The sequence below is a fragment of the Dipteris shenzhenensis genome, chromosome 7 (assembly GCF_047967505.1).
Source record: "Dipteris shenzhenensis isolate YYH24624 ecotype China chromosome 7, Dip_SZ_1.0, whole genome shotgun sequence".
NCBI lineage: Eukaryota > Viridiplantae > Streptophyta > Polypodiopsida > Gleicheniales > Dipteridaceae > Dipteris > Dipteris shenzhenensis.
Window position 1 is genome coordinate 46289771 of NC_141602.1, and position 14628 is coordinate 46304398.

A 14628-nucleotide genomic window follows, 5' to 3' on the forward strand; every position below is an offset into this window, starting at 1 on the left:
TTAAGAAAATAGAAAGAGTGAGTCATATAAAGAGGTAGGCTCATGTCCATGTGTTCCAATAATATAAGAGAGATCACATGCCAAGCGTGTGGAAGGCATGTGAAGGAGTGTAGAGTCAAGAGGAATCCTTCTAGAATTCCTATGTGGAATAAGGAGGATGTGGACATATGGAAAAGAGAGGGTCCCTATGGGCTCCATGTGGGGAGACTTTTGACTTTCTCAATATTTTAAGAGTCTTGAGCATCTTTTGATAGGACACATGGCAAGAGTAGCCAAAAAGGACATGGATGGTGACATACGGGCTTATGTGATTGATGGGGAAAGGAATCTACAGACAGCAATTGTAAATGGGTGAAGGAGGGTGACAAAATCTCTATAAAAAGAGCCCTCCTCTCCCTTTTTCATCATCTCTCTCACCATTAGGCCTCATGTTGCTGTGGCTCTAGTCTCCTCAAGCCTCTTCCATGAGCCTTCTCTCCCTCTTGTAGATATTCGCTTATGTAGACTCTTGAGTCCATCTCTCTTGTAGATATTCTCTCTCTATGAGTAGTATTGGAGCTTTCGCTCCTTATTATACGTATGAAACCTCTTCCTCTCTCTTGTGTTTGTAGTATTTTGAGTTGCATTGGAGTGGAGTCTCACTCTATTGGTAATAAAGGTCACTTTAGGTTCTCTCTCTTGAGTGTCTCTTCCCTTTTTTCATTGTTTTCTCTTCCAAAGTGCTCAAAAGTGTTGTCTACTCGGCCGCTCATTGCGCATACATGGTTTATCTATTTCCCAAGTCACAAAAGGAGCTCTTCCTTCCCTCCTAGGTGACCTCTATAAGACTTGGATCATTAATGAAGTCTAATCATGGAGGTAGTATTCTCCCCAGTCGGCACCAGTAGGAGGAGTAGGTGTTTTTCATGACAGTTTGATCCCCTATCAGTATTTTGCTCATAACTTTCTGCTCGATGGTCCGATTTAAACGAAACTTATATCAGTGCAAAGCTCTCTTCAATGACCATCATTGTATGTCTTCAATTATTGTATTAGATGTCAAACCAAAAATCTACGACTCTGTGTGTGACTGTTTCTTTTTCAAACAGTTTTTACTCCCGCCCAGTAAACTCAACATATCTTTCCGACCGCTTCTCTGTTTCTTACGAAACTTATATCAGAGCGAAGCCCATTTCAAGTGCATCTCAATGTGTATTTGAATATTTGATATCATTTCTTTACTGAAATTTATAGGCCTCTGTGTCTAATGACAGTTTGCAAAGTGTTTTGAGCTAATTGTAAAGGTATCTATGAAAGAGGTGCAATGTGTAAGAAAACAATACAACGTCTATGATCAACAGATAACAGGATCTCGTATGCAAGAGATAAAAGCTGATAGTATGGAGAATCAAAAATTTGATTACTGTAAACTTATACAATAGATAGCGCTGCCTCCCAGCCATGCGCTCGTGAGGTAAGAGATGAAGGCATAGAATTTTGCTCCCAAGGCTTGGGCTAAATTTTATGAGGTGTTCACAAAAGAGTTTCTATAAGAACCTATATCAAACGAGCTAGTTAGTTAGCTATCTACCTAGCTAGTTAGTAGTCTTTTAGTAGGCTGCTAAGAAGTTTCCATGTAGCACTTGTGGATTTATGCCATAATCAATCTGGCAAATTATAGCCACCCTTGGAACTATAAATAGGACTATTGTAATATACTTGTACTACATACCTTTGATCATTCATATATCATTAATGTGACTCACAACTAAGTACTTGATCAAGATGAATTCGAAGAAGGAATTCAATACTTCCTGTCCTTGTGCAACCCCTCACAATCCCTATTGTAAAGTCCCCTTCCCATGACCTGCACTCACCTCCAACCTTTAACCTTATTTCTTGTTACTTCTACCACCTACCACCCACCCTGCGAGGCCCAAAAAGTCATTTTCAGCCTTCCAAAGGCACTTTAATGTGTTAATTATTGGCATTCACAATACAGAAGACCTTACTTGTAAACACTGAAATAAGTCGGTATCATCAAGTAGCTGATCATAGCCATCATTTGGGAACATCGGGGCTGAACAAATATTGGTCCTCCAATTTCTGGCATCCGGGTCTACATATAGAAGGTTCGCTTCAGAGCACAGATTACCCTGCCCAGTATTAGATGAATGCATGTAGTGCAAAACCTCTCCATCTGTATGACTATCATTTGATAGGACATGCAGAACCTCTCTGTCATGTCCACCATTTATTTGCTGAGCATCCTCTGCAGTACAAGCATGACCGTTTCGCACATCCAAAATTTCTATGTCATCATCTGCCCCAAAATTCTTTATAATTTGGCTGGGTCTTGAGGTTGTTTGATTTGCAGGCATTCTTTGTGCACCCAATGCTTCCATCCTTTGCTCAAACTGGAACGAATCACCATCCAGACTATCCCTGTGACGTCCTTCTGTCACATTTTAAGTATATCTTTGAATTGTCAGTTGTTAACCAGAAATGAGGAATTACAAATTGATAAACATCTGTCAATGCATTTGCTTCAAATCGATCCCGTGTTTTGGAGTAAAGCGTAATCAACTAATGGAAAAACACCTTGAGTGTGACCACAATGGTTTCACTAGTGTTCAAAATGTCCAAGAAACACCCCAATTGACAAATATAGCTCAATCTCTAAGGCACTATGAGAAGGCAACACCTGAGAAACCAACTTTGGATGTTGAAGTGGCTGCACCTGAAGGTTGTTCTTTAGGAAACTGTATTCCTTTTCCAAATACCTGCATATTTTACAAATTCATCAGAGCATCCATTGTATTGAGTTCAAATTATAACAAGCAGTAAAACGATTTATCGAAGCTTCACATGGACAATCGAAAGCTACCTGCTCCACATTGTTAATTGTGATGTTCAAATAGTGTGCAAATGGTGTAGGACTGAAGACAGCCACCTAACAGTGATATAAATCACAGCATAGTTCAAAAGTTGTCAGAGCTCAACAGGGATAAGTGACTTTACATTCCAATGAGCATCTAACTGAATTCATCACAACCTTACGAAAATCTTAAGCTACCTGCTCTACAAGTAGTGTGTCAAATAAGCAAGCTGTCTCAAAATTTATTCAATGAGTAAAATAACCAGCATAGAAGATTTGAAAACAGGATAAATGTACCGATTCTCAGCCACCTAAGCTTTCTGAATGTGATAAGGCAAAATCTGTTTCCACACCAGCGCTAGAAAGTGGTTCAACGTCATACCACAAAAATAGCCTTATAATTACTCACTTCCACCTTAAGATTGATCTTAAGAGGAGAAATCCCCTAATTCATCAATATTCCCCAAAATAACACTTAAACCTTGGAAGTTGAAAACTTAGAGCTGGCGCACAAGCATGACACTTCGTTCCAATGCCCTTAATTTTTTCATGCCTAGGGTCCACATTTGTACAGAGATGTTTTTTCACTAAAATGCAAACAAAATGCACAGTACATGTTCAGATGAGGTACATTGGAGGTGAGCATCCAGTGTGAGCTGTGACAGTTGCATAGCATATATGCCCTAACCACATGACAAGCTGCCACTTGTACCAAAAACTCCTAAGCCTACTTTGCTAATCACCCAGTTTCCTAATTGCTTAACTTAGACAGCCTTATACATAATTCACAGGACACGACATCATCAATCCAAGAACCCTTGCAGATCAACCTACTCTTTAAAACCTCCCTCAACAAGAAAGTGGGCACTCACACTCAAAGCATTACAACATAAGATGGCAGATGTTGCTCAGTCAGTGGATCTGAGGACAAGGCAAGTACCACAAAGGATAAAGGTGGACATTCGGAGGTCAAGCTTGATGAGTTTGAGGTCACAAAAGGGAGCATGAGTTCAGAACTACACCGATGCACTCCATTACATTGTACTTCCAGGAGGTACCTGTGCTGCAGCCTGCAACAGCAAGCAACATTCAACTTTCAAGCTGAGTTTCCAAGGTATGTATTCTCCTTTGCTTTGGGGATGCTGTTTGTACATGTGTTCTTACGTAAACGAAGAATGGAGGGTGAAAGCCTTCCATACAAATAGAAGAGGATTTCTCATTATGAAGGCTTCGGTGCATCTGAAACCTTAGTGAAACCAAGGATAGAGTTCTTCGTCTCCAAGCGAGAAGATAGGGGAGGTAGTAACTAGCAACCCTAACGAAAAGAAGAATCAAAAGAAAGAAAGAAGGCTAGCTTGGTCTCTCTACATTTAGACATAAAAGTACAACAAGGCAAACTTTTATTACTACTGACATCAGCTCAGCCATGTAGCAAAAGATTGCCCACAACTTCAAAAACATGAGTTGCTCCAACATTTTAATCTAAAATAATTAAGGGATTGATCCGTCCCTCAAATATTTCCATCCATAGCAACATAAGCTCCGATGCTCGTGGTCTTAAAGAGATCAAGGATGAGCAGGATAGAAGCAATTTCTGGGATTGGCAACTGTGTTGCAATTTTATTTGATTCCAACAGTCAAAGAACCACATATGGCTCAAGACTACATTGTACTTTGAAAGGAAACGACTTCTTACAAGTCACATGCATCAGCCAATCTACATTTATTGCCATGTATGGAGAAAATTTTCAACCCTCTGAAAACTTGAATTGAGAGGCCCGTGCGCTTCTAGCCACTGCACAACCTCGGAACTATGAGGCAGCCATTTCCTAGGTATAGCTTATTTGACTATGCCCTAGATGTCATGATTTGTCATGATTTGTCATTCGATTTGTTGGAATGACATCGTAAGTACAGCTTATGTCCTAGAGGTCAAGGTCTTTAGCTGCATCAAAAGTATGCCAATATATCTCTACACTCCAATCTTTCTAAATGATGGCACAACAAAGCTATAGATCCTTTGAACACAATGACCATCAGTCGTGTTTGCTCATGCCAAAGATTAACTATGAATGGTGCATAGGTGTTCCCACAGATAAATTTCAAGAGCATTATCACAAGATTTGCAATGGGGACGTCCTAAGACTATTTTGAACCGAGAATGCAAGGCATGAGTTTATGCTTATTCCATTTGTTTTCACATGCACTTGAGCAACACTTGACGACATCATGTTGAGAGGTTTCAAGGCTCTCAATTTTGCATCTTGAACAACATTTTAGTATTGCCAAGGAATAAAGGAACATCAAAATAGGGGTTTGAAGTGAGTATCCTTGGTAAAGAGGAGTGTCAAAATGCAGGTTGCTAGAGCAGTGTTAAAATGAGACCTCTACAAGATTACTAAATTAAAAATTCAAGCCAACATAGGCTGTAGCAAGTTCTGGCATCACATAAACATGTGTGACATGTGGAAGAAAGGATTGGTAGATGTCCACAAATCACTTGGGGACAACGTATTTTCTGACCGTCATTGGAGACTTCAATAGGAAGACCTGAGTGTACTTTTTGCAAAAAAAGGTGAACAAGGTGGCTGGCCACAATGAGAAATGCAACTAGGAATTCCTTTCAACAGAGTTCAATCTGTTCTCACCTCAAGAGGGATCAAGCATCAACTTACGATGGTTCTCACTCTATCACAGAATGGCAAAGTGGGAGAATGGATCCATATTTGACATGACGAGCTCAATGCTAGATAGCAAGGGACTTCCCAAACATTTTTGACCTGAGCTATCCATACTGCAATGCATCTACTCAAAGGGAGTTCAATAATAAAGGCAAAAACTCCCCACATGCCTGTTTAGGTAAAAAGCCTTTTGTTAAGCATTTGAAGGGTTTTTGGTTTTAAGTGTTTCACGACATTCCAAACCAAGCTTGAATGGAAAAGTATAGAGTTAAAAGGTTACGACTTTACAACCCAACCACCGAGAAGATATTAGTCAACAAAGATGAGGTGTTTCAAGAGAGGACACCTGAGAAGTTGAAGCCCCGATGGACATGCTGGCAATCACAAATACCAAACACAAACAAGAAGAAAAGGGGGAAGAACCACAAGAAATGGCTAAGGTTCCATGAGCCCCGACACCGCCTCGACGAACACCTACAAACTAGAAAGGAGAGACTCCCCAAATGATACATGTGCACCTTGGAGGATTCTTGTACATCATTTGAAGATCTTAAGTCTAGCACACATGCTCTCCAGATCACAAAGGTCACAACATCATGATACAAATCTCAGCAATAATCTAGAATTTGAATATTGAGGAGGGGTGTTGGAGAATCAATGCTCCACCCTCTCGTCATCCACTTAGATTAGATGCTCACCTCAAATGCCCTCAAATTAGGAGAAGCAATGAACAATACATAGGAGGTGGATAAATGCATAAGGCATCAGTTTCAGCCTCTATCAGTCAGATAGATAGGCTGAGGTATGGATGCTGTCTATTCAGCCACAAAACAGGCCGATCATTGATGTGAAAACCCAGCATGATGACCTAGCCAACATACGATCGCTGACATGCAGCAATGGCAAGCTGACTACATAAGGCAGTTGGGTGATGGTGTGGCAGGTCTGTCATGTGGCAAGTCAGCCTGGCTTAGCCAGCTCACCTGCTGGCCAGCCACTTCATTTGCCGGTTTGACAAGCCTAGGGCCATGCCTGGCCTATATAAAGTGATGTAGACAAAGAGCAACTCTGATACCTAAGCAAGCAAACAAACAGAAAATTTGCTACTTTTTCCACATTCAACCACCTTGCTTGCTATAAAGTTCAATTTTTCATGAGGAAAAACATTGAATGGGTGCATTGCCTCCCACTAAGTAGCAAGAAGGAGGGGGGGGGGGGGGCTCCCACAAAGGATATGGCACTTAGAAGCGGTTGGAAAAATGATGAACTTTCTGATCTAAATATCTTAGAAGCTGAAAGCTTGGTCCAAGAATCTCCTCAATGAGCTCTATTCTGTCCCCGCAAGCATTCCTCAAAACTCTTTGTAGAACAAAAGTTATGAACAGTTCTTCACTAGCAGCCTGTAGCAGAAAAATGAGCATAACTTCACATGGATAGCTCCAATTATCCCCAAACTTTGATAGAAATGCTGTTCTATGATAGGCTAAGGTGCCCAATTCCAACCTCAAACTTCACACAAAGCTTAGCCTTGAGCTCAAGAACACTCAACCAAAACAACTTGGCAAAAGCCTTTGTGGACTTTGAGAACCAATACTCACATTCTCATACTCATACTAGCAATATTCATCTCAACTTCAACAGTTTACTCAAGTGCTCTCCATTTCTGCAACTCCTTTTCTTGTTCCAACCATTCATCAAGTCTATTTGTAGAGGATTCACCTTGTACCTTTGCTTCCATCAACTGTTCAAATATCTCTTATATCTTTAACATATTAGAGCTCATTTGCTCTTTCAACTCATCTAGCTGTTGTTGTGTAGCCTTTTTTGGAGCCATGCTTAGCTCAAATGCAAACCACAAATCCTTCAACAAGCTTTGAAAAATCTGGATCTCGACAAGGCTCTGATACCCAAAGGAAACAAACAAACAGAAAATCTCCTACTTTTTCACATTCAAACACCTTGCTTGCTTTTTCATCAGAAAAAATGAGTGAAAGGGCTGTTTTTTCATCCACTAAGATCCAAGGAAAGAGAGAGAGATCAGCAGCAGTAGGAGGCAGAATGAGCAGCGGCAGGAGGCGGAATCAACAGCAATAGGAGGCAGGATTTCCGAGGCAGCAGCTCCACGAACAGCAGCTCCACAAATCAGCAGTAACAGCTCCACGAATCAGCAGCACATGGAGAGGCTAAGGGAAGAGAGGGAAGGGCTGCCCTTTGGGAGAAGATAGCTTCCATTTCCGGGCTACCTCACTCCTAAGGTTTGCCCAAGGAAGGGAAAGCTACAAAGGGCACATGGCTCTGATACCACATGAAGGAACTGGAAGGAGGAGGAAAGGAGACAATGGAGCTAGAAGGAAGGAAGCATAACTTGAACTGGAAATGAAATGAAATGGAAGGAAAGGCAAGAACCAAAATGAAATCACTTACATGACCAAAAGCTCCACTGAGTTGATTGATGTGACAAGTGAAGGTACAACACTCATATAGAGTGGAGAAACACACTCAAGTACCATATGTATATGGGATAACTCCCAATATGCCACATGGCACTCTCTCACACAAAGACTCATAAAACTGGTTTCTAATACACACTAGAACACGCTCTATGACTATGATTTCTCCAGCAAAAACATCATGCATGTCAAGGAGGGAGCCGTAAGACACAAACCAGTTGACAGGATTCATGAAATACATAGGGTTATGGCCTTTGAAGCAGAAATTCTAGAGGAAGCACATTTATAGCCAATGCTGGCCATCTCTCCATCAGTGCAACCATAAAACGTCATTATTTGCTATCTCTTTCATTATGACCACTGGGTGCATGGAATTCGGAAAATGCAGAATTTCAGGGCAACAAGCATCTTCAAATTTGCAAGACACAGGGGTCCTGATTTTTAATTGTTAATGGATTGTTGTGGTTTCAATACATTTTTTACTTGGGTTCAGAACACTGGTATTACAGCACATGCAGGTGGGCTTTTGAACTTGGAAGGGAGGTCAATTATGCTACAGAATGGTGCCATGTGTCACATGGACATATACCTAGATGAATCCAGGAACATTCCCAAACTCATCCTCTTAAAACACAACATAGTGCAGTTTCAATCTCACAATAGTCACTCATAAGATTGAAAACCATAAACTCCATCACACATAGTAGGGACTAGCTACTATGACATGCTCCTTGTGCAGTCCAGCCCACCTTGGAGCACCTTGTGGAGCAGCAACAGACCTCATCCAAGCCAACCATTAGGGCTCCTCTGCAGCAGCCTGCAGCCTCTGTTACCTCAGCCCTAGATAAGAAAGGCTCCACCCCAATTATCATACTTTCATATCACAAGATGACAAACTGTCTACAGAGACCCAAAATGTACATGGTGTATATCTATTTTTTCCAGTCATGTTTGACATTCGTATGCTTTATCGTAGCTTAGCTTAAAAAGGTGAGGACCATGAGTAAATGCAGGCCCTCAGTATAGATTGAGCGATGCAAGGCCAAGCGACAAATAGTTCAGATTTCATGGATTTCCATGAGGGCGATCTATGTCAAAATTCTTGTAAATTCCTAAACAAACAGGACCTTTTGATGTCACATTATTCTTAGGCCAAACTTGCAGCCTTCCTTGGCCCTGTCTCTTTTTCTGAAAACCTTGACACACCCACAGCTCACTAAAATGATCAATTGATGCACAATGTCACATGCACCTTGATGCCCTGAATGTGGATTAGACTGTAGCCAAACTGCAACAGGGAAGCCCTATTATGGAGTCCCTTGCACAGCTAACAGCGATCAAAAGCTGCTGAATATGTGCATTTTGCAGTCAATCTAAAGAAGACAACCACTTATTTTCAAGTGTTCCAAGAACTATTCTGCGACATAGTTAGTAAACCATTGAAATTATTCAGAAATCCAGCATAATGCTTAGTAAGAGTGACAGTGGCTTAGGGCTATATCACAGACCATGACATAGGTCCAGTCTATTTCTGTAGATTAGTCTTCAGCAAAAAAAACTCCCCTTAGAAGTATACAGACCCAGAAAAATAAAATTACCTGGTGTAACAAAATTACAGCTCCAGGTTCCACATGTCTTCCAAACTCCGTCTCTGTCATCACCCGTCTATTTATGGTACCTCCAATCGCATCAGAATGATCCTGCAATAGCGAGCCCAGTGGCAAAAGCACATACCAAAAAAGGCCGTAAGGGCAAACTAACTACTGGTCACTCTAACAGAGCATTTCGGTGTTAATGAGACATACAAACTGCTAAGAGTTCTTCTGTCACTGGAGAATAGCTAGCGAAGGTCGGTTTAATATAAACCCGAAAACCAACCTTTAGATTCACGAACACGTCTCCACAACCATTGGGTGTGCAGGTTTTAATGACAGCTACAAGCTATATGAAACAAACAAACACAAATAAGAAATTCTTCAGAGAGAAGATAAAAAAGAGGCCATCTTTAATGCTCCGCAAAATCCATCTACATAAGTAAAAAAGAAAATGACACTTGGAAGTTACCTTGGGTATCCGGTTATCAGTCCTAGATGTCTTTATCGCGCTTATACTGGATACTGAAAAAGAAGCCTGCCCTATACAGAACGAGAGACTTGTCTTCAATCTCAATGCACTCAGAGACACCTATTTCCTGAGCCAGGTCCACATTCATGACACGCATTAAGTAAGGTTACCCATCCAGGGGGCGAGATACAACAGTACACTGGTAAATTTGATCTACCTTCTTAACGTAGTCCATGGCTTTTAGCCAAGGCCCGCACCGTAAGTCAGCATCGTCTGGGACGGCTCCTCTTGGTTCAGCTCCATTTCGAGGTGCTGACTGCTCTCCTCTATCACTGTTCATTACCAGAGAGTGACGAGCTGTTTTAGCTAAAGCCCTCTGAATTGCTACTGCAGGACCAGGAATCTGATAAGGTAGGTCTTTCTGCAACGACATAGGCCGAGCGTTATGAGACTCGGGACCTTCACGTTCCTCTTCGTTGTTCAGGTCCGGGGGGGAAATTTCGGCGTGTGGAAGCGAACTTGTGTCCTCATTTCCGTGAGAAACGCGCTGTGAAAGTGGCAACTGAGCCCTTTTCATGAAATCCTGCCAGACGGCTGTTCCGGGCGGATTTGAGAGGGTTGCTCAAGACGTTGTGTACCGTCCATTCGAGAAGAAGCACCTGCGAACCCTGGGAATCGATTCGAGCTTGGTTCAATTCGATGAAGAGCGACCTGGCTCTGCTGGAAAAGATCAGCTGCTCGTTCAGATGGACGACGTCCTGATGTAGAGGGTGTCTCTATATCATCCCTTGCCTCCTGGACATCACGAAGCTCTCCGAGCGTACTTAATTCCCTGCGAGCTGCTTTACTTGAGCAGAAACTAGTCATTCCGTCGATTTTCCGCTTCCTCACGGCGTCAAGATCAAACTCGTCGAGCGCTTCAAAGGCCTCTGGTAAGTCGGCTTCCAGATGGCGAGATGCAAGCTGCGACGGTCGAGGCTTTTGAAAGCGTCTGAGAACGCCCGATGCTAGTTCGTGCTGCGGTATCGCAAGGGGGAAGCGATTTGCCACAGGTATGTGGCGTGGCTGAGAGCCCGCTGAGGGAAATTGCGAGGCCTCTTTGCGTCTGAGCACTCCAAGGATGTCGGAGTCGTCGATATCGAGCTCATCTTCCCAGGAAGACATCTCCGACCAAGTTTCAAGCTTGACTCACGAACCGCAAACGGTCGAAGGAAGGGCGATCTCAACCTGTTTTTTTCAGAATCGGTGTCTTCTGGTAGCCAAAAGTGCTTCACTTGTTAGAAATCCTTCCATGACGGTTAGGTCTATGCTTCGAAATCATGAATCAATTTGCTCCGATCCTGCTCCTCGCGGCTTCGATGCTTCGAAATCATCAATCGGTCCTGCTCCGCTCGGCTTCCACAAGCTTCAAAATCATCAATCGGTCCTTCTCCGATCCTGCTCCTCTCGGGTTCGATCGAGATGAATGCGGTTCTGCCCTCAAATCCCCTCAGATTTTTGTGTTTGCTCCCGAATGCTCGATCAACGTCCTCCATTTCTGCTAGTGATGCGAGCTCATAGATCTGTTTCTGGATGGGGAACCGGGATTCTGCGAAGTTTCTTACATGTTTGCAATATGTGTCGCAAACATGTCCTTTGAGAAGATGGGATTTTTCCGACAATGTTTTACACACCGCCAAAGGGTGCCCAAAGAGTGGGGGGCCTGGAATGGGCCCATCGTCCCCCGGACATGAAGCTCTGATTGGAGCTGAGGGACCAAGAGGATTTCAACCATTATCGTTGGGTAGCCAAGCTTGGCTGCCCATGGAAGGGCTTGGAGAGGGCAAGATGTGGACTCCACGTCAGATTATTTGGTTTAGGGATGGGCAGTGTATGTGTAAAGAGGTGCCCGCCCAAAGCCAAAACTCAAGCTTCCTACTGGTCCAAAAGGGTGCCCAGCCTTGGGCACCCTTCAGTGTGTAAACACCCTAAACCCGCCCTCAAGTCATTGAGAGCCCAGAACCCAGCATGGCAAAGCTGGCCCACATTTTCTTTGCTGCACAAATGCCTCTTGGAGCATTCCAAAGGCCATTGTTTGCATATCAATACACTCACAAGGCATGACGCTACAAGAGTCTATTGGTTCAAATGATTTAGAAGATCTAGGCACATCGGCATGGTACTAGACCTTAAAGCCCATGCTCTTCATGGATGTTAAGGGTCCCGATGACAAAGAAGATACCAAGGAGGTGAACAAGAATCCAATAGAAGAAGATGATACCTTAACACAGGAACCCCCACCTGACCACAACACTTGGTACTAGGCGATCACGTCCTTCCACGTGTTTGAAGACATCTCCGATGTCATTAGGTGGCAGGGAAAGCTGCAAAGTTTCCAACTCAAGAGGATGGATTTAATGAAGTCTCCACCCTCACCAAAATCCTACAAAAAGCCTCCACAAATGGTGCAGCTCCAACCGTCAGGATACACACGGTGGCTACATCATCCTGAATATTGGCAAGGTGCTAACTATAGACAGCAAAGCGGGGGTCCAACCTAATGGAGGCTCCCATTTTTTAAGCACGAGGTGTTTTGGAGGACGTACTGCTTTGGCGGGGCATGACCCCAACAAGTCAACCCTGCTTACATGCCTGTTCAAAGATGCTGGATGTGGAATGACTTATCTTACCTGAAGGCCTTGGATCCTAAAATTGTCTACAACCTCCCCCAGTTCTAGCCATCTCGTGGCAACCATGCACTTTTTCCAGCTGCTGATCATTTTGCTACTATGGTCCATCCCTAAAAATGAGCACACAAAGGAATAAAAACTTTAATGCCTCCATTTAAAAATAGTCTTTGACCTCAACACCAGCCCTCAATTCCCCCAAGTTATGCACTATACTTACGTATCAAAATTCTTCATGGTCACCAATTCCAGACCCTCGAAAACATGTATGACACACACTTTTGGCTGCCTCTTAATCCGTTTTTCCACAGCTTCCAAAGACTCTTCGACCACCACAAGATAATGAACAATGCCCTCAAGTCTAACATTATGCACCGCTTCCAATCCAGAGATGGATCATGTATAGGAAGAGGGGCATGTGCCACATGGTTAAAAATGATATGGTTTGTAAGATAGTGTGGAGAATAGGGAGAGGATGAAATGAAAATAATAGAAATCCACCTCGGAGGCATATGGACCCAAATGCCTTGATAAGAAAAAGAGAGAGAGGTAAGAAAGAATAGAGTTGGCGCTCCCTTCAAAAGGTGAAATGTATAAAAGGCAAAAGGTTTGACTTTGGTCTTCATTGTTGTATGCACATATATGGGAATACAAGCTCTCTTTCTCTTCCATGAGTTGTCTTGAGTGTTCTCTTGTTGCCTGTCACAGTGCCTTTGTGATTGCCACTCCCTCCCTCTTCCTCTAGTGGAGTCACACCGTAACAATCTAGAAGCTGCTTGCATGAACAAGTGGATGATGAGCCTTCACATTGCTCCTTACCATGAGAGTGAAGGAGGGAGTGCCCTTGGCACATTGGTGAACTTCCCCATGACACGCTGATCACCGTCAAGACTAATACAATACAATACCATAATTGAAAATGTCCACCCTCATTGAAACTACATAGAGTATGCACTCTCTGCAAATGAAACAAAGAATGCACATACAATGTTAGATGAATAAGAAATGTAGAAACTCTCTCTCTCTCTCTCTCTCTCTCTCTCTCTCTCTCTCTCTCTCTCACTCACTACATTTATAGTTGACTTTATGTCGTACCTTTCATTATATGCATGGCTTTTAGATGTAGTTAAGGATGCCTTTCACACTTGGATATTCTCAAGGTTGCAAGGGAGTCTCCAACACATCGACATATAGTGCTAATAGTGAGTGCATTGCAGGGAGGGTCCACATGCACTTAAATTCTCAAGATCATTGAAGGGATGAGCTAATCAAGATGGAGGGTGAGAGACACACAAGCCTCTAAGTAGCATTTCAAAACCATTCACTTTAGGGCATAGTCCAAATCATAATGGAAAGGCAGCCTTAATAAGATGTGTGCCCTCATGACAATCAAATTCAAAGATATCATGGTAATTTTTTGCAATCATGACACATTAAAAAAGAATGTGTTTTAAATAAATTCTTGAGGGATTCACAATGACTTGCTTATGGTAACATCAGAGTATACATGAGGGTTTTTTTGGAAGGGGAAAATAAGTTAATACATTAGGGGAAAACCCCTTGAGGGGCTCACCATGTAGTAGCATGTGTGATCACTCAAGGTATATTTATATACCCCTTACAACCCCTACATTTTGTATATTTTGTGTAACTCCAAAAGAAAATAATACCCTTTCTCTTGATTGCATGTGCTATCTTACATAATTGTTAGTGAACTTATCGGGTTTAAACTTGTTTTATTTTAATATTAAAATTATATAGAAGTGAGGGAGTAAGCAGGATCTGGGAGGGAGTAAAAAAGGTGAGTTAATAAAACCAAGAAGCTAGGAAAGCAAGTGAAGAAAATTGTGCAATGATAGAACTTTTTGAAATAGATCATCAAAAAAATTATTATATTTTAATGATAATGC

General features: G+C 42.4%; 1 protein-coding gene across 1 annotated transcript; it reads right to left on the bottom strand.

The window, feature by feature from the left end:
- Positions 1–1927: 1927 nt before the first annotated feature.
- LOC147900422 (uncharacterized) lies at positions 1928–11745 on the bottom strand. Its single transcript, XM_087376644.1, has 8 exons — positions 10641–11745; positions 10270–10599; positions 10053–10118; positions 9867–9929; positions 9587–9688; positions 2867–2932; positions 2684–2762; positions 1928–2437 (listed from the first exon to the last, which is right to left on the bottom strand). The coding sequence occupies exons 1-8, from the start codon at positions 11214–11216 to the stop codon at positions 1971–1973; spliced, it is 1749 nt and encodes a 582-aa protein (XP_087232770.1). The 5' UTR covers positions 11217–11745; the 3' UTR covers positions 1928–1970.
- Positions 11746–14628: the final 2883 nt, after the last annotated feature.